This window comes from Rhinoraja longicauda, chromosome 7 (assembly GCF_053455715.1).
Source record: "Rhinoraja longicauda isolate Sanriku21f chromosome 7, sRhiLon1.1, whole genome shotgun sequence".
NCBI lineage: Eukaryota > Metazoa > Chordata > Chondrichthyes > Rajiformes > Arhynchobatidae > Rhinoraja > Rhinoraja longicauda.
Window position 1 is genome coordinate 2,218,902 of NC_135959.1, and position 17,102 is coordinate 2,236,003.

A 17,102-nucleotide genomic window follows, 5' to 3' on the forward strand; every position below is an offset into this window, starting at 1 on the left:
TGTGTGTGGGGTGAGTGTGGGTGTCGGGGTGTGTGTGTGTCGGGGGGGTGTGTGTGTCGGGGGGTGTGTGTGTATGTGTCGGGGTGTGTGTGTGCCGGGATGTGTGTGTGTGTGGGTGTGTGTGTGTGTTGGGTGTGTGTGTGTGTGTCGGGGTGCGTGTGGATGTGCGTGTGTGTGTGAGTGTGTCGGGGTGTGTGTGTGTGTGTGTGTCGGTGTGTGTGTGTGTGCGCACGTGCTTAAGTCTCACAGTGGAGGGAGCGTCTGTTCTGTTGTTCGGTTCTGTTTGCTTTCCATGTCCTCCAGCCCGGCCCTTCATCTCTCACCATGTGTGCGTGCAGCCTCTTCAGAAAATCACCCTTTGATGCGTTCGGCCTGCAGGAAGAAGGGGAGAGAAAGGGGACGGGGGACGGATGAGGGGGGGGGTCAGAGCCACACATCGAGGGACGCCGTGTCGCTTTGAAGTCCAGGCCGGTCTGTTTGCGCTCGGAGATTTCAGAGAAAAGTCAGGAGACCGAGGAACATCCTTTGGTCTTTTCTTAAGGTGGGAGCGAGAGAGGGAGGGGGAGGGGGGGGGACAGGGGGAGCAGCAATGGAGTGTGACCGTTTTGTCTGCTCTTGGCTTGTGAGCAAAAGTTTAAGTCAAGAGTCAAGAGTATTTAATCGTCATGTGTACCGACAACAGGACAGTGGAATCCTTACTTGCAGCGGCACTACAGGCCGGTAAACATAAGACAGACACAAAAAGCTGGAGTAACTCAGCGGGGCAGGCAGAGAGAAGGAATGGGTGACGTTTCGGGTCGAAACCCTTTAGTTTAGTTTAGAGATACAGCGCGGAAACAGGCCCTATCGGCCCACCGGGTCCGCGCCGCCCAGCGATCCCCGCACACTAACACTATCCTACACCCACTAGGGACAATTTATACATTTACATTTTCATTAACCTATAAACCTGCACGTCTTTGGAGTGTGGGAGGAAACCTAAGATCTCGGAGAAAACCCACGCAGGTCATGGGGAGAACGTACAAACTCCGTACAGACGGCGCCCGTAGTCGGGATGGAACCCGGGTCTCCGGCGCTGCATTCGCTGTAAGGCGGCAACTCTACCGCTGCACCACTGTGTCGCCCTGCTTCAGACTCAATTGTGAAAACACAATTCATGTAGAAGATGTATAATAAACAAAAATTCAATAAAATAGTGGTAAAGAACCCAAACAACAGGCTAGGCAGGCTCTCTCTGTGTGGATCGATCTGCCAGAGGAGGTAGTTGACACAGGTACAGCTCCACCACTGATTTCCCAGCAACTGGTGGTCTGGCTGGTCAAACGGTCACCTCCTTCCCTCCAGAGATGCTGCCCGTCCCGCTGAGTTACTCCAGCATTGCGCCTCTCCCTTTGGTTTAAACCAGCATCTGCAGTTTTTAGATTTAGAGATACAGCGTGGAAACAGGCCCTTCGGCCCACCGGGTCCGCGCCGCCCAGCGATCCCCGCACACTAACACTACCTTACACACACTAGGGACATTTTTTTACGGGGAGAACGTACAAACTCCGTACAGACAGCACCTGTAGTCGGGATCGAACCCGAGTCTCCGGCGCTGCATTCACTGTAAGGCGGCAACTCTACCGCTGCGCCACCGTTCCTTCCTACACGGATAAAACCAGAGGATCTCTTCATCCGTGTGAGAGCTTTAGAGTGATACAGCACGGACACAGGCCATTCTTGCACAACTTGGCCTGGCCAGCCATCTATGCTAATCCCATCTGCCCGCGTTTGGCCCATTTCATCAGGAATAGGAGTAGAATGAGGCCATTCGGCCCATCAGGTCTACTCTGCCATTCAATCATGGCTGATCTATCTCTCCCTCCTAACCCCATTCTCCTGCCTTCTCCCCATAACCTCTGACACCCGCACTAATCAAGAATCTATCTATCTATCTCTGCCTAAAATATATCCACTGACTTGGCCTCCACAGCCTTCTGTGGCAAAGAATCCCACAGATTCACCACCCTCTGACTAAAGAAATTCCTCATCTCCTTCATTAAAAAAAAGTCCTTTAATTCTGAGGCTGTGAACTCTGGTCCTAGACTCCCTCACTAGTGGAAACATCCTTCCCACATCCACTCTGTCCAATCCTTTCACTGTTCTGTACGTTTCAATGTGGTCCCCCCTGTTACAGTTGGAAATCTGTGACCCCCGGCACACTGGCCTTGGTTGGGAAGGGTGTTGAGTGCAGACGTTGGGACATCACGATGCAGCTGTGCAAGTCATTGGTGAGACCACGCTTGGAGCACTGTGTGCAGTACTGGTCACCCAGCTTGCAGGTTTGTGGGTTCATTGTGCCTCTGTGAACTGCCCCATAGTGTGCAGGGAGTGGGTGAGAAGTTGGAGTAACATAGAACTAGTGTGAACGAGGGTGAACGGTGGCCGGTGTAGGAAAATAACTGCAGGTGCAAATCGAAGGTATTTATTCACAAAATGCTGGACTAACTCAGCGGGTCAGGCAGCATCTTGGAGAGAAGGAATGGGTGAGGTTTCGGGTAGAGACCCTTCTTCAGGCTGATGGCCGGTGTGGGCTCAGTGGGCCAAAGGTCCTGTTTCCACCCTGTGTCTCTCAACTGAATTAATTTCAACGCAAGCAGGTAGGTTTCAATGCAGAGAGCTTTAGGATTATGCAGGAGTACAAGTTGGGAATGGTGCAGGGGAGATTCACCAGGACTTGCAGGCTTGAGTTATAGACTTTACACTTTAGAGATGTTGCCAGGACTAGAGGGTGTAAGGTGTCGGGAGAGGTTGAATCGGCAGGGTCTCTATTCCATGGAGCGCAGGAGGACGAGGGGAGATCTTATAGAGGTGTACAAAATCATGAGAGGAATAGATCGGGTAGATGCACAGAGTCTCTTGCCCAGAGTAGGGGAATCGAGGACCAGAGGACATAGGTTCAAGGTGAAGGGGAAAAGATTTAATAGGAATCTGAGGAGTAACTTTTTCACACAGAGGGTGGTGGGTGTATGGAACGAGCTGCCAGAGGAGGTAGTTGAGGCTGGGACTATCCCATCGTTTAAGAAACAGTTGGACAGGTACATGGATAGGACAGGTTTGGAGGGATATGGACCAAGTGCAGGCAAGTGGGACTAGGATAGCTGGGACATTGTCTACCTACGACTCGACCTTCAAGGAACCATGCACCTGCACTCCTAGATCCCTCTGCTCTACAACACTACCCAGAGGCCTGCCATTCACTGTGTAGGTCCTGCCCATGTTAGACGTCCCAAAATGCAACACCTCACGCTTCTCTGTGTTAAATTCCATCAACCATTCCTCTGCCCACCTGGCCAATCGATCCAGATCCTGCTTCAATCGTTCACAACCACCTTCACTACCTGCAAAACCACTAACTTTTGTATCATCAGCAAACTTGCTAATCTTGCCCTTCACAATCGAGCCATTCACAGCGTACAGATAAGGGAATAACGTTTAGTGCAAGGTAAAGCCAGTAAAGTCCGATCAAGGATAGTCCGAGGGTCACCAACGTGGGCCGAAGGGCCTGTTTCTGAGCTGCAACTCTGTGGGAAATGGTGGAAATGTCACTGAGAGGTTGAAGGAAGAGGCATGTGCTTGTTTGGAGCATGAAGCCTTCGGAAAGATTCAGTTTGCCAGTAATTAATGTCTTTTTGCAACCGGGACTGCAGCTCATGATATTCCGCTAATAACCCGGAGAATCGGGCCTCAAGTCCCCGAGCAGCCGTTCAAGAATTTCAATTCCGTTTTAACAGAAATAAAAATCTTGTCTGGGTAAAAGTAATCATAAAGTTGTCTGATTGTTGCCAATCCCAACTGGATCAGTAATGACCCTGAGTGCAGGATTCTATCCGCCCTGCCCGTCCCGGCTTAACTCTTGACAGTAATGTTCTTGGCTCATTTGCCCTCTAAAGTGGCCCAGCAAACCACTCATTACAAGCGCTGAGAGGATCAGCAATAAAATCCGGTCTCCTTGTGTCCCTGGGCTAGAAATGAAAAGTCAGCTTCAATGCTCGCACAGTTGATATCAGATGAGATGCCATTCCATAACAGGCCCAGTTTCATCCTGGCTTCCATTTTAACATTGCTTTGTTCTTCCCCCGGACGATCAATACAGTCCACTCAAGAAATGGCAGTCACGGTGGCGCAGCGGTAGAGTTGCCGCCTTACAGCGAATGCAGCGCCGGAGACCCGGGTTCCATCCCGACTACAGGCGCTGTGTGTACGGAGTTTGTACGTTCTCCCCGTGACCTGCATGGGTTTTCTCCGAGATCTTCGGTCTCCTCCCACACACCAAAGACATGCAGGTTTGTAGGTTAATTGGCTTGGTGATTGTAAAATTATCCCTAGTGGGTGTAGGATAGTGTTAGTGTGCGGGGATCGCTGGTCGCGGTGCGGACCCGGTGGGCCGAAGGGCCTGTTTCCGTGCTGTATCTCTAAACTAAACTAAATGGGTTCAAAATAGCTTCACGTCTAAGTGGTGAGGGAACGCCGCGCTGTGGGAGGGGCAGTGAGGGAGGGAGCGCCACGCTGTGGGAGGGGCGGGGGTGAGGGGGGGAGCGCTGTGGGAGGGGCAGTGAGGGAGGGAGCGCCACGCTGTGGGAGGGGCGGGGGTGAGGGGGGAGCGCTGTGGGAGGGGCAGTGAGGGAGGGAGCGCCACGCTGTGGGAGGGGCGGGGGTGAGGGGGGAGCGCTGTGGGAGGGGCAGTGAGGGAGGGAGCGCCACGCTGTGGGAGGGGCGGGGGTGAGGGGGGAGCGCTGTGGGAGGGGCAGTGAGGGAGGGAGCGCCACGCTGTGGGAGGGGCGGGGGTGAGGGGGGAGCGCTGTGGGAGGGGCAGTGAGGGAGGGAGCGCCACGCTGTGGGAGGGGCGGGGGTGAGGGGGGAGCGCTGTGGGAGGGGCAGTGAGGGAGGGAGCGCCACGCTGTGGGAGGGGCGGGGGTGAGGGGGGAGCGCTGTGGGAGGGGCAGTGAGGGAGGGAGCGCCACGCTGTGGGAGGGGCGGGGGTGAGGGGGGAGCGCTGTGGGAGGGGTGGGGTGAGGGAGGGAGCACTGTGGGAGGGGCGGGGGTGAGGGAGGGAGCGCTGTGGGAGGGGCAGTGAGGAGGGAGCGCCACGCTGTGGGAGGGGCAGTGAGGAGGGAGCGCCACGCTGTGGGAGGGGCAGTGAGGGAGGGATCGCTGTGGGAGGGGCAGTGAGGGAGGGAGCGCCACGCTGTGGGAGGGGCAGTGAGGGAGCGCCACGCTGTGGGAGGGGCAGTGAGGGAGCGCCACGCTGTGGGAGGGGCAGTGAGGAGGGAGCGCCACGCTGTGGGAGGGGCAGTGAGGGAGGGAGCACCCGCGCTGTGGGAGGGGCAGTGAGGGAGGGAGCGCCACGCTGTGGGAGGGGCAGTGAGGGAGGGATCGCTGTGGGAGGGGCAGTGAGGGAGGGAGCGCCACGCTGTGGGAGGGGCGGGGGTGAGGGAGGGAGCGCCGCGCTGTGAGAGGGGCAGTGAGGAGGGAGCGCCACGCTGTGGGAGGGGCGGGGGTGAGGGAGGTGGCGCTGTGGGAGGGGCGGGGGTGAGGGAGGGAGCGCCGCGCTGTGGGAGGGGCAGTGAGGGAGCGCCGCGCTGTGAGAGGGGCAGTGAGGAGGGAGCGCCACGCTGTGGGTGGGGGCAGTGAGGGAGGGATCGCTGTGGGAGGGGCAGTGAGGGAGGGAGCGCCGCGCTGTGGGAGGGGCGGGGGTGAGGGAGGTGGCGCTGTGGGAGGGGCGGAGGTGAGGGAGGGAGCGCCGTGGTGTGGAAGGGGCGGGGGGTGAGAGAGTTCAATCCTGACTACGGGTGCTTTCCTCCCACACTCCGAAGACGTGCCGGTTTGTTGGTCAATTGGCTTTGGTTTAAAACAAAGTTGTAAATTGTCCCTGGTGTGTGGGATGGTGCTCGTGTACGGTGATCGTGTGGTCGGCTCGGGCTTGATTAGTACGGGTGTTGGGGGTTATTGGGGCGAAGACAGGAGAATGGGGCTAGGATGGAGAGATAGATCAGCCAATGGCGGAGTGGACTCGATGGGCCGAATGTCCTAATTCTGCTCCTATCACTTATTGACTCGGTGGGCCGAAGGGCCAGTTTCCGCTCAGCATCTCTGAAGTGTAAAAGGCCGCAGATGTTTAGTTTATGTGGGGATCGCGCTGCCGCTGTTTCTACCCCTGCCTCCCGTCTTTACAAAGTCGCATGGTGCTCAGGGAAAGCCATGGCCTCATGTACTCACCCCTGCCTACCGTCACCTGCCCAGAATGCTGCCCTTTGTGTCTGTACCCCCTGCAGCGAACAGCCACTGCCCCCCTTCATCGCACACGACTACACTGCTTGCTGCTGCTCGCAGCTCAGCTCACTGACACCATCCCCTCCCCTCCCATCCCCTCCCCCACCCCTCCCTCCCATCCCCTCCCATCCCCTCCCCCACCCCTCCCTTCCATCGCCTCCTCCCCTCCATCGCCTCCCCCTCCCCTCCCCTCCCTCTCCTCCCATCCCATCCCCTCCTCTGCTCCCCTCCCCCTCCCCTCCCTTCTCCTCCCCTCTCCTCCCCTCCCCTCTCCTCCCTTCCCCTCCCCTCTCCTCCCCTCTCCTGCACTTCCACTCCAGAACCAGCACTCTGAAAGGATGAGTGGTTTAACGCCAATAAATATCTAGCACTTTCCCTCCTTTTTTAAATTCCCTTTTCCTTTTTGATGTCCCCCCCCTTTTCTCCCCCCCTCTACCCCCCTCTCACCCCTCCACTCTCCCCCATCCATCCACCTCTCTCCCTCTCTCTCCCTCTCCACTCCCTTCCCCCTCTCTCCTTCACTCCGTCCCTCTCCCTCTCTCTCCCTCTCCACTCCCTTCCCCCTTTCTCCTTCACTCACTCTCCCCCCCTCTCCCTCTCCCCCCTCTCTCCACTTCCCTTTCCCCCTTTCTCCTTCACTCCCTCTCCCCCTCTCCCTCTCCCCCCTCTCCACTCCCTTTCCCCTTTCTCCTTCACTCCCTCTCCCCCTCTCTCTCTCCCCTTCTCTACTCCCTTCCCCCCCCTCTCCTTCACTCCCTCCTCCGTCTCTCCGTCGCCTCTCCACTCCCTTCCCCCCCTCTCTCCTTCACTCCCTCCCTCTCCCCCCTCTCTCTCTCCCTCTCTCCACTCCCTTCCCCCCCTCTCTCCTTCACTCCCTCCTCTCCTCCCTCCCTCTCCCCCCTCTCTCTCTCCCCCTCTCCACTCCCTTCCCCCCTCTCTCCTTCACTCCCTCCCTCTCCCCCCTCTCTCTCTCTCCTCTCCACTCCCTCCCCCCTCTCTCCTCCACTCCCTCCCTCTCCCCCCTCTCCCTCTCCCCCTCTCACTCCCTTCCCCCCTCTCTCCTTCACTCCCTCCCTCTCCCCCCTCTCTCTCTCCCCCTCTCCACTCCCTTCCCCCCTCTCTCCTTCACTCCCTCCTCTCCCCCTCTCTCTCTCCCCCTCTCCACTCCCTTCCCCCCCTCTCTCCTTCACTCCCTCCCTCTCCCCTCTCTCTCTCCCCCTCTCCACTCCCTTCCCCCCTCTCTCCTTCACTCCCTCCCTCTCCCCCTCTCTCTCTCCCCCTCTCTACTCCCTTCCCCCCCTCTCCTTCACTCCCTCCTCCGTCTCTCCGTCGCCTCTCCACTCCCTTCCCCCCCTCTCTCCTTCACTCCCTCCCTCTCCCCCTCTCTCTCTCCCCCTCTCCACTCCCTTCCCCCCCTCTCTCCTTCACTCCCTCCCACTCCCCCCTCTCTCTCTTCCCCCCCAGTCTAGAGCAGTGATTTGAGGGATTCAGGGACAGGCTTTCCACGCAGACGATCGTCTTTATCTGGAACGAGCTGCCAGAGACGTAGACACGATCGTAACTTCCAAAAGACATTTGGACAGATATATGGATAGGAAGTGTCTAGAGGGAAATGGGCCAAATGCAGGTGGATGGGACTAAAGACAATAGACAATAGGTGCAGGAGGAGGCCATTCGGCCCTTCGAGCCAGCACCACCATTCACCGTGATCATGGCTGATTATCCACAATCAGTACCCCGTTCCTGCCTTCTCCCCATACCCCCTGACTCCGTTATCGTTAAGAGCTCTATCCAGCTCTCTCTTGAATGCATTCAGAGAATTGGCCTCCACTGCCTTCTGAGGCAGAGAATTCCACAGATTCACAACTTTCTGACTGAAAAAGTTTTTCATCATCTCAGTCCAAAATGGCCGACCCCTTATTCTTAAACTGTGGCCCCTGGTTCTGGACTCCCCCAACATCGGGAACATGTTTCCTGCCTCTAGCGTGTCCAATCCCTTAATGATCCTATATGTTTCAATAACTGCACAAGTTCCAGGAGTAGAATTAGGCCATTTGGCCCATCGAGTCTATTCCGCCATTCAATCATGGCTGCCTCCAAATCCCATTTCCTGCCTTCTCCCCATAACCTTTGACACCCGTTCTAATCAAGAATTTGTCTATCTCTGCCTTAAAAATATCCACTGACTTGGCCTCCACAGCCGTCTGTGGCGATGATATCCACAGATTCACCACCCTCTGACTAAAGAAGTTACTTCTCATCTCCTTTCTAAAAGAGCGCCCTTTAATTCTGAGGCTGTGCCCTCTGGTCCTAGACTCTCCCACTAGTGGAAACATCCTCTCCACATCCACTCTATCCAGGCCTTTCACTTTTCAGTAAGTTTCAATGAGGTCCCCCCTCATCCTTCCAAACACCAGCGAGTACAGGCCCAGTGCCCACAAACGCTCATCATGTGCTAACCCACTCATTCCTGGGATCATTCTTGTAAACCTCCTCTGGACCCTCTCCAGAGCCAGCACGTCCTTCCTCAGATATGTGACTCGGTGGACCGAATGGCCTATAATTCTGCTCCTGTAACCTATGGTATACAAAATCATGAGAGGAATAGATCAGGTAGATGCACAGAGTCTTTTACCCAGAGTAGGGGAATCGAGGACCAGAGGACATAGGTTCAAGGTGAAGGGGAAAAGATTTAATAGGAATCCGAGGGGTAAGGTTTTCACACTGAGGGTGGTGGGTGTATGGAACGAGCTGCCAGAGGAGGTAGTTGAGGCTGGGACTATCCCATCGTTTAAAAAACAGTTGTACAGGTACATGGATAGGACAGGTTTGGAGGGATATGGACCAAGAGCGGGCAGGTGGGACTAGGGTAGCTGGGACATTGTTGGCCGGTGTGGGCGAGTTGGGCCGAAGGGCCTGTTTCCACACTGTATCACTCTGTGACTCTGACTGATGAGAGGTGTGTTTGTCTTGCTTACAGCGGGGTGAAGGTGCTGTTGGAGGCCGGGGCTGATCCCAACCTGGGAGATGAGTTCAGAAACGTGTACGAGACATCGAGGGAGAAGCGAGTCCACTCCTTGGAAGGTATGTCCGGTCCGTGCACTGCCCGGCAGAGTCTCAGTCAATCCCCCCCTCCCCCCCACCTCCCCGGGTCTCGAATTGGCATCCTTCTTATTTAGTTTTGTTCAGAGATACAGAGCGGAAACAAGCCCTTTGGCCCACCGAGTCCGCGCCGACCAGCGATCCCCGCACACTAACACTATCGGTCGGTCACGGTGGTGCAGCGGTAGAGTTGCCGCCTTACAGCGAATGCAGCGCCGGAGACCCGGGTTCGATCGCAACTACGGGCGCTGTCTGTATGGAGTTTGCACGTTCTCCCCGTGACCTGCGTGGGTTTTCTCCGAGATCTTCGGTTTCCTCCCACACTCCAAAGACGTGCGGGTTTGTAGGTTAATTGGCTTGGTGTAAATGTAAAAATTGTCTCTAGTGTGTGTAGGATAGTGTTAGTGTGCGGGGATCGCTGGTCGGCACGGACCCGGTGGGCCGAAGGGCCTGTTTCCGCTCTGTATCTCTAAACTAAACTAAACTAAACACAAAATGCTGGAGGAACTCAGCAGGTCAGGCAGCATCTCAGGAGAGAAGGAATGGGTCACCCATTCCTTCTCTCCTGAGATGCTGCCTGACCTGCTGAGTTACTCCAGCATTTTGTGAAATAAATACCTTCGATTTGTACCAGCATCTGCAGCTATTTTCTTAAACTATCTTACATATACTCGGGACAATTTGCATTTGTACCAAGCCAAAGAACCTACAAACCTGCGCGCCTTTGGAAACTGAAGATCTCGGAGAAAACCCACACAGGTCACGGGGAGAACGTACAAACTCCGTGCAGACAGCACCTGATCTTGGAGAAAACCCACACGGTCACAGGGAGAACGTACAAACTCCGTACAGACAGCACCCGTAGTCGGGATGGAACCAGGGTCTCCGGCGCTGCACACGGTGCAAGGCAGCAACTCTACCGCTGCACCACCGTGCCATCCATCATGTGCGCGCACACACACGCACACACGCACGCACATGCTTTGTTGTAGACTGGGCTACATCCACAACTCTCTGCAAGTTAGTCATAGAGTAAAACTAGGATAAAAATCAGAGTTTGCACTAAATGTTATTCCCTTTATCCCGTATCTGTACACTGTGGACGGCTCGATTGTAATCATGTGTTGTCTTTCCGTTGACTGGTTAGCACGCAACAAAAGCTTTTCACTGTACCTCAGTACACGTGACAATAAACTAAACTGAACTCAACATTGGGACAGGCCCTTCAGCCCGTCTTGCACATGCCAACCAAGATGCCCTATCTACACTAGTCCTATGTTTGGCCCATGTCCCTCTAACCCTTCCAAACCATGAACCTGTCCAATTGTTGTTATAGTCCCCGCCTCAACTACCTCCTCTGGCAGCTGCTTATGGATCCCACCACCCTCTGATTGAAAAAGGTTGTGCAGGTTTGTAGGTTAATTGGCTTGTTTGTAAATTGGCTTTAATTGTAGGTTAATTGGCTTAATTGTAAATTGTCCCTAATGTGTGTAGTGTTGCGCTAATGTGCGGGGATCGCTGGTCGGCGCGGACTCGGTGGGCCGAAGGGCCTGTTTCCTCGCTGTATCTTTAAACAAAACTAATTTAATGTCTGTTTCCGGTTTATTAATTTACTGGATCTCTTCTTCCCACCACATCATCCCCTCCCCTCTCCTGTCACATCCTCCCTCCCTCCCTCCCTCCCCTGTCTTTTGTTGTTTTTTAATGTTCAAATGTTGCAGAAATATTGCCAGCATCTGTTTTAGTGTCAGTTGCAAGGAGGAGTGAAATGTTCCGGCCAGCTCCGCTGATGGATGGCAGAGCAGTCACCAGCTGACACTTTATTGAGTTTACTGTAGTTATCTCATGCACAGACATTTTTTACAAATGATGACTGCCCTGTCACGTTGAACCATGGGGGAAAACAATAATAACGTTTTAATCTTTTTATAGTGGAGACTGGTAGTGTCTGAGATTCATCTTCCGTGGCAACCACTGTTCCCTACACTTTCCGTGTCGGAAATAAAAAGGTTTAAAGTCACGCACACACGCACATGCACACACACACACAAGGCACACGCACACACATACACACACACGTACACACACATGCGCACGCACACATGCACACACACACACATGCACACATCTGCGCGCACACACACATGCACACGTACGCACAAGGCACGCGCACACACATGCACACGTACGCACAAGGCACGCGCACACACATACGCGCACACGTACACATGCATGCGCACGCACACATGCACACACCTGCGTGCACACACACGCACAAGGCATGCGCGCGCACATACGCACGCGCACACACATGCACAAGCACACGTGCACATGCACGCACACACATGCACACGGACACACACATTACCCCTCTCTCTTTCCCTCTCTCCCTCTCTCCATCTCTCACTCCATCTCTCTATCTCGCTCTATCTCTCCATATCTCTCTCTCCATCTCTCTCCATTACTCTCTCTTCATATCTCTCTCTCCATATCTCTCTCTCTCCATATCTCTCTCTCTCCATATCCCTCTCTGTCCATATCTCTCTCTCTGCATATCTCTCTCTCTCCCTCTCTATCTCCCTCTCTATCTCACACATGCACACTTGTATAACACAGAGGCTGGCGGGTGTATGGAGCGAGCTGCCAGAGTGGGTGGTTGAGACAGATACTGTAACAATATTTAAAAGACATTTGGACAGGTACTTCGGCAGGAAGGGTTTAGAGGGATATGGACCAAGTGCAGGCTATTGAGACCGGCTGAGATGAGGCATGGATGAGAGGGGGTCAAAGGGCATGTGTCCGTGCAGAATGCCTCTATTATCTGGATGGATTGCTGTACACCAGATGTTAATCTCAGATCCCAGAGGGTTTTGTGAGGGCAGGAATCATTTAGGGCGGCACGGTGGCGCAGCGGTAGAGTTGCTGCCTCACAGCGCCAGAAACCCGGGTTCCATCCCGACTATGGGTGCTGTCTGTACAGAGTTTGTACGTTCTCCCCGTGACCTGCGTTTTTCTTTCTCCGAGAAGTTTGGATCCCTTCCACACTCCAAAGACGTGCAGGTTTGTAGGTTAATTGGGTTGGTATGAATGTAAACATTGTCCCCAGTGTGAGTAGGATAGTGTTAATGCTCGGGGAGCGTTGTATCTCTAAACGGAATGAAACATTTAGAGGGCACTTGGACAGGTACATGGATAGGTGTACGGGCAAACGTGGGCAGGTGGGACGAGTGCAGGTGGGGCATGTTGGTCGGTGTGGAGAGTGGGGCAGAAGGGCCGCATACCGCACTGAGGAGAGAGTGCGTGCGCGGGGACATAGAAACATAGACAATCCTTAAAGAATTGGACAGGCTAGAGGCAGGAAAAATGTTCCCCATGTTGGGGGAGTCCAGAACCAGGGGCCACAATTTAAGAATAAAGGGTCGGCCATTTTGGACTGTGATGAGGAAAAACTTTCTCACCCAGAGAGTTGTGAATCTGTGGAATTCTCTGCCATAGAAGGCAGTGGAGGCCAATTCACTGGATGTTTTCAAGAGAGAGTTAGATTTAGCTCTTCGGGCTGACGGAATCAAGGGATACGGGGAGAAGGCAGGAACGGGGTACTGATTGTGGATGATCAGCCATGATCATATTGAATGGCGGTGCTGGCTCAAAGGGCCGAATGGCCTCCGCCTGCACCTGTTTTCTATGTTTCTAAGTCAACACAATGAAGTGCAAATGCTGGTTTACCAAAACACAACGCAGAGTACTACTGAGTTACTGCGGCTTGGTGTCTACTCGTGCAGCTATGTTTCCACGTTTCTCTGTTCTATGTTTCCATGTGGTGGGGGGGTGATTAACCAGCGCTGTGCTTTCCCCCGGCAGTGCTGGTGAGCAGGGAGGATGAGTTCTGCAACCGGCTGAACACGCGGGCCAGTTTCCACGGCTGCAGCGCTCTGCACTACGCCGTACTTGCCAACGACCTCCACACCGCCCAGCTGCTGCTTCACGCCGGTAAGCAGCTCCCCCTCACAGCGCCAATCACTTACAATACAATACAATATACAATATATCTTTACTGTCATTGTACAGGGGTACAACGAGATTGGGAACGCGCCTCCCATACGATGCAATAAATTAATTAGCCAGTCAGTATTAATTTAAACAACCCTATAAAACAAATTAGAACAGTTTTAAAACAGAATAAAGTGCAAGTAGAGGCAGGAAACATGTTCCCAATGTTGGGGGAGTCCAGAACCAGGGGCCACAGTTTAAGAATAAGGGGTAAGCAATTTAGAGCAGAGATGAGGAAAAACTTTTTCAGTCAGAGAGTTGTGAATCTGTGGAATTCTCTGCCTCAGAAGGCAGTGGAGGCCAATTCTCTGAATGCATTCAAGAGAGAGCTGGATAGAGCTCTTAAGGATAGCGGAGTCAGGGGGTATGGGGAGAAGGCAGGAACAGGGTACTGATTGAGAATGATCAGCCATGATGGTGCGGTGAATGGCGGTGCTGGCTCGAAGGGCCGAATGGCCTCCTCCTACACCTATTGTCTATTGTCTATCACTGTGCGATGTGACCATCCGGCTCAGCAGGACCAATTCATGGCAGCTATGGCCCTGGGGATGAAGCTGTTCCTGAGTCTGGAGGTGCGGGCGTAGAAGGCCTTGTATCGTCTGCCCGATGGTAGAAGTTCGAACAGACTGTTGCAGGGGTATGAAGAGTCTTTGTGGATGCTAGTGGCTTTTCTGAGGCATCGTGTGTTGTAGATGCCCTCCAAGGCTGGTAGCTGTGTTCCGATGGTCCTCTGAGCTCTATGGACTACCCGCTGGAGAACTTTCCTCTCTGCCTCCGTGCAGCTGAGGTACCACAAAGGGATGCCATGTGTTAGGATGCTCTCTATGGTTGAGAGCAGTCCAGGGGGCGGCACGGTGGCGCAGCGCTAGGGTTGCTGCCTTACAGCGCTTGCAGGTGAGCGCCAGAAACCCAGGTTCCATCCCGACTACGGGCACTGTCTGTACGGAGTCTGTACGTTTTCCCCGTGACCTGCGTGGGTTTTCTCCGAGATCTTCGGTTTCCTCCCACACTCCAAAGACGTGCAGGTTTGTGGATTCATTGACTTGGTGTAAATGTAAAACTGTCCCAGGTGTGTGTAGGGTAGCGTTAATGTGCAGGGATCAGGCCTGGGACAGTCTAATGGCAACTTCAGTCCTTTTCCAATAAAGTCCTTTCCGACTGCCTTACTTCACAGAGGGTAGTAGAGACGCAGAGCCCCAACAGAGAGATCTTAAAGACGTTTCAGTTTAATTAGTCGTTTATTGAAGTAGTACTACAAACAGATCTGTACCTCTCTAAACTTTTCTCTCGTCTCAGGTCTGGTGAGAACTATATCTCGCCATGTTCCCTGTGTCTGCCCCTCCCATCTCCACATTCCCAGATATACTCCTAATGCTGGCTCCTCCCAGTCCATTATGCCCATAAACGTCTTCATCTCACAACAACCCCCAAGTGTCCGAAAATAACACAGCAAGATACAAAATAATATAAAATGCTAACAGTTAGCACAAACACAAATGGCTCCTACAGATGGTGTTAATGCGCGGGATCCTTGGTCAGTGCGGACTCAGTGGGCCGAAGGGCCTTTTTCCGCTGTGTATCTGTAAACTAAACTAAACTACGATCCACCTCATTGGTGACCCTCGGACGATCTTTGATTTGGGCTTTGCTGGCTTTACCTTACACTAAACCTTATTCCCTTATCATGTATCTGTACACAGTGAATAGATAGAGCTAGATATAGCTAGATAGAGCTCTTAGGGATAGCGGAGTCAGGGGGTATGGGGAGAAGGCAGGAACGGGGTACTGATTGAGAATGATCAGCCATGATCACATTGAATGGTGGTGCTGGCCAAATGGTCTACTCCTGCACCTATTGTCAATTGAATGGCTCAATTGTAATCATGTGTTGCCTTTCCGCTGACTGGTTAGCACGCAACAAAAAAGCTTTTCACTGTACCTCGGTACACGTGACAATAAACTAAACTGAACTGAACTAAACTCTGACCATTGTGTCCTTGACAAGATCTTGATAGAACCATCACGCTGAGAAGTAGGACGTCGAAGGTAGTTATCTCTGGACTGCTACCGGTACCTCGTGCTGGTGAGGCCAGGAACAGAGAGATAGAGGGTATGAATTTATGGCTGAGGGACTGGTGCAGAGAGCAGGGATTCAGATTTCTGGACCACTGGGATCTCTTCTGGGCTAGGGGTGACTTGTACAAAAGGGACGGGTTGCATCTTAACAGCAGGGGGACAAACATTCTGGCAGGCAGGTTTGCTAGTGTGACACCTGTGGCTTTAAACTAAGTAGTGGGGGGGAGGGGTTAACAAATTGTGAATATGAAGATGAGGTAAAAGGGAATACAGGAGATATTGCAAAAGACTCTCGGAAGAATGGGAACAGAAGTTCTAGAGCGGAAAAGAAATTAAGGGCAGGGCCAATTGTGAACGATGTGAGAGGGGAGGTAAATACAGAAGTTAAAGTGTTGTACTTAAATGCGCGTAGTATAAAAAATAAAGTGGATGAGCTTGAGGCTCAGTTAGTCATGGGCAAGTATGATGTTGTAGGGATCACTGAGACATGGCTACAAGAGGACCAGGGCTGGGAACTGAATATTCAGGGGTACACAACGTATAGAAAAGACAGACAGGTGGGCAGAGGGGGTGGGGTTGCTCTGATGGTAAGGAATGATATTCATTCCCTTGCAAGGGGTGACATAGAATCAGGAGATGTTGAATCAGTATGGATAGAAATGAGAAATTGTAAGGGTAAAAAGACCCTAATGGGAGTTATCTATAGGCCCCCAAACAGTAGCCTCGACATAGGGTGCAAGTTGAATCAGGAGATAAAATTGGCGTGTCAAAAATGTAATGCTACGGTGGTTATGGGAGATTTCAACATGCAGGTAGACTGGGAAAATCAGGTTGGAAATGGACCCCAGGAAAGAGAGTTTGTAGAGTGCCTTCGAGATGGATTCTTAGAACAGCTTGTACTGGAGCCTACCAGGGAGAAGGCAATTCTGGATTTAGTGTTGTGTAATGATCCTGATCTGATAAGGGGACTAGAGGTAAAAGAGCCATTAGGAGGCAGTGATCACAACATGATAAGTTTTACTCTGCAAATGGAAAGGCAGAAGGGAAAATCGGAAGTGTCGGTATTACAGTATAGCAAAGGGGATTACAGAGGCATGAGGCGGGAGCTGGCCAAAATTGATTGGAAGGAGGCCCTAGCAGGGAAGACGGTAGAACAGCAATGGCAGGTATTCCTGGGAATAATGCAGAGGTTGCAGGATCAATTTATTCCAAAGAGGTGGAAAGACTCTAAGGGGAGTAAGAGACACCTGTGGCTGACAAGGGAAGTCAAGGACAGCATAAAAATTAAGGAGAGGAAGTATAACATAGCAAAGAAGAGTGGGAAGACAGAGGATTGGGACTCTTTTAAAGAGCAACAAAAGTTAACTAAAAAGGCAATACGGGGAGAAAAGATGAGGTACGAGGGTAAACTAGCCAATAATATAAAGGAGGATAGCAAAAGTTTTTTTAGGTACGTGAAGAGGAAAAAAATAGTCAAGGCAAATGTGGGTCCCTTGAAGACAGAAGCAGGGGAATTTATTATGGGGAACAAAGAAATGGCAGACGAGTTAAACCGTACTTTG

At 52.9% G+C, this 17,102-nt stretch overlaps 2 protein-coding genes across 2 annotated transcripts in view; one reads left to right on the plus strand and one right to left on the minus strand.

The window, feature by feature from the left end:
* The window catches only part of LOC144595034 (uncharacterized), a 311,478-nt gene that overhangs the window by 102,103 nt on the left and 192,273 nt on the right, over positions 1-17,102 (minus strand). The window lies entirely within an intron of this gene.
* The window catches only part of clpb (ClpB family mitochondrial disaggregase), a 114,459-nt gene that overhangs the window by 23,015 nt on the left and 74,342 nt on the right, over positions 1-17,102 (plus strand). The window contains exons 4-5 of the mRNA XM_078401972.1: positions 9,293-9,396; positions 13,276-13,404. Coding sequence (XP_078258098.1) covers positions 9,293-9,396; positions 13,276-13,404 — 233 coding nt within the window. The remainder of the gene's footprint in view (positions 1-9,292; positions 9,397-13,275; positions 13,405-17,102) is intronic.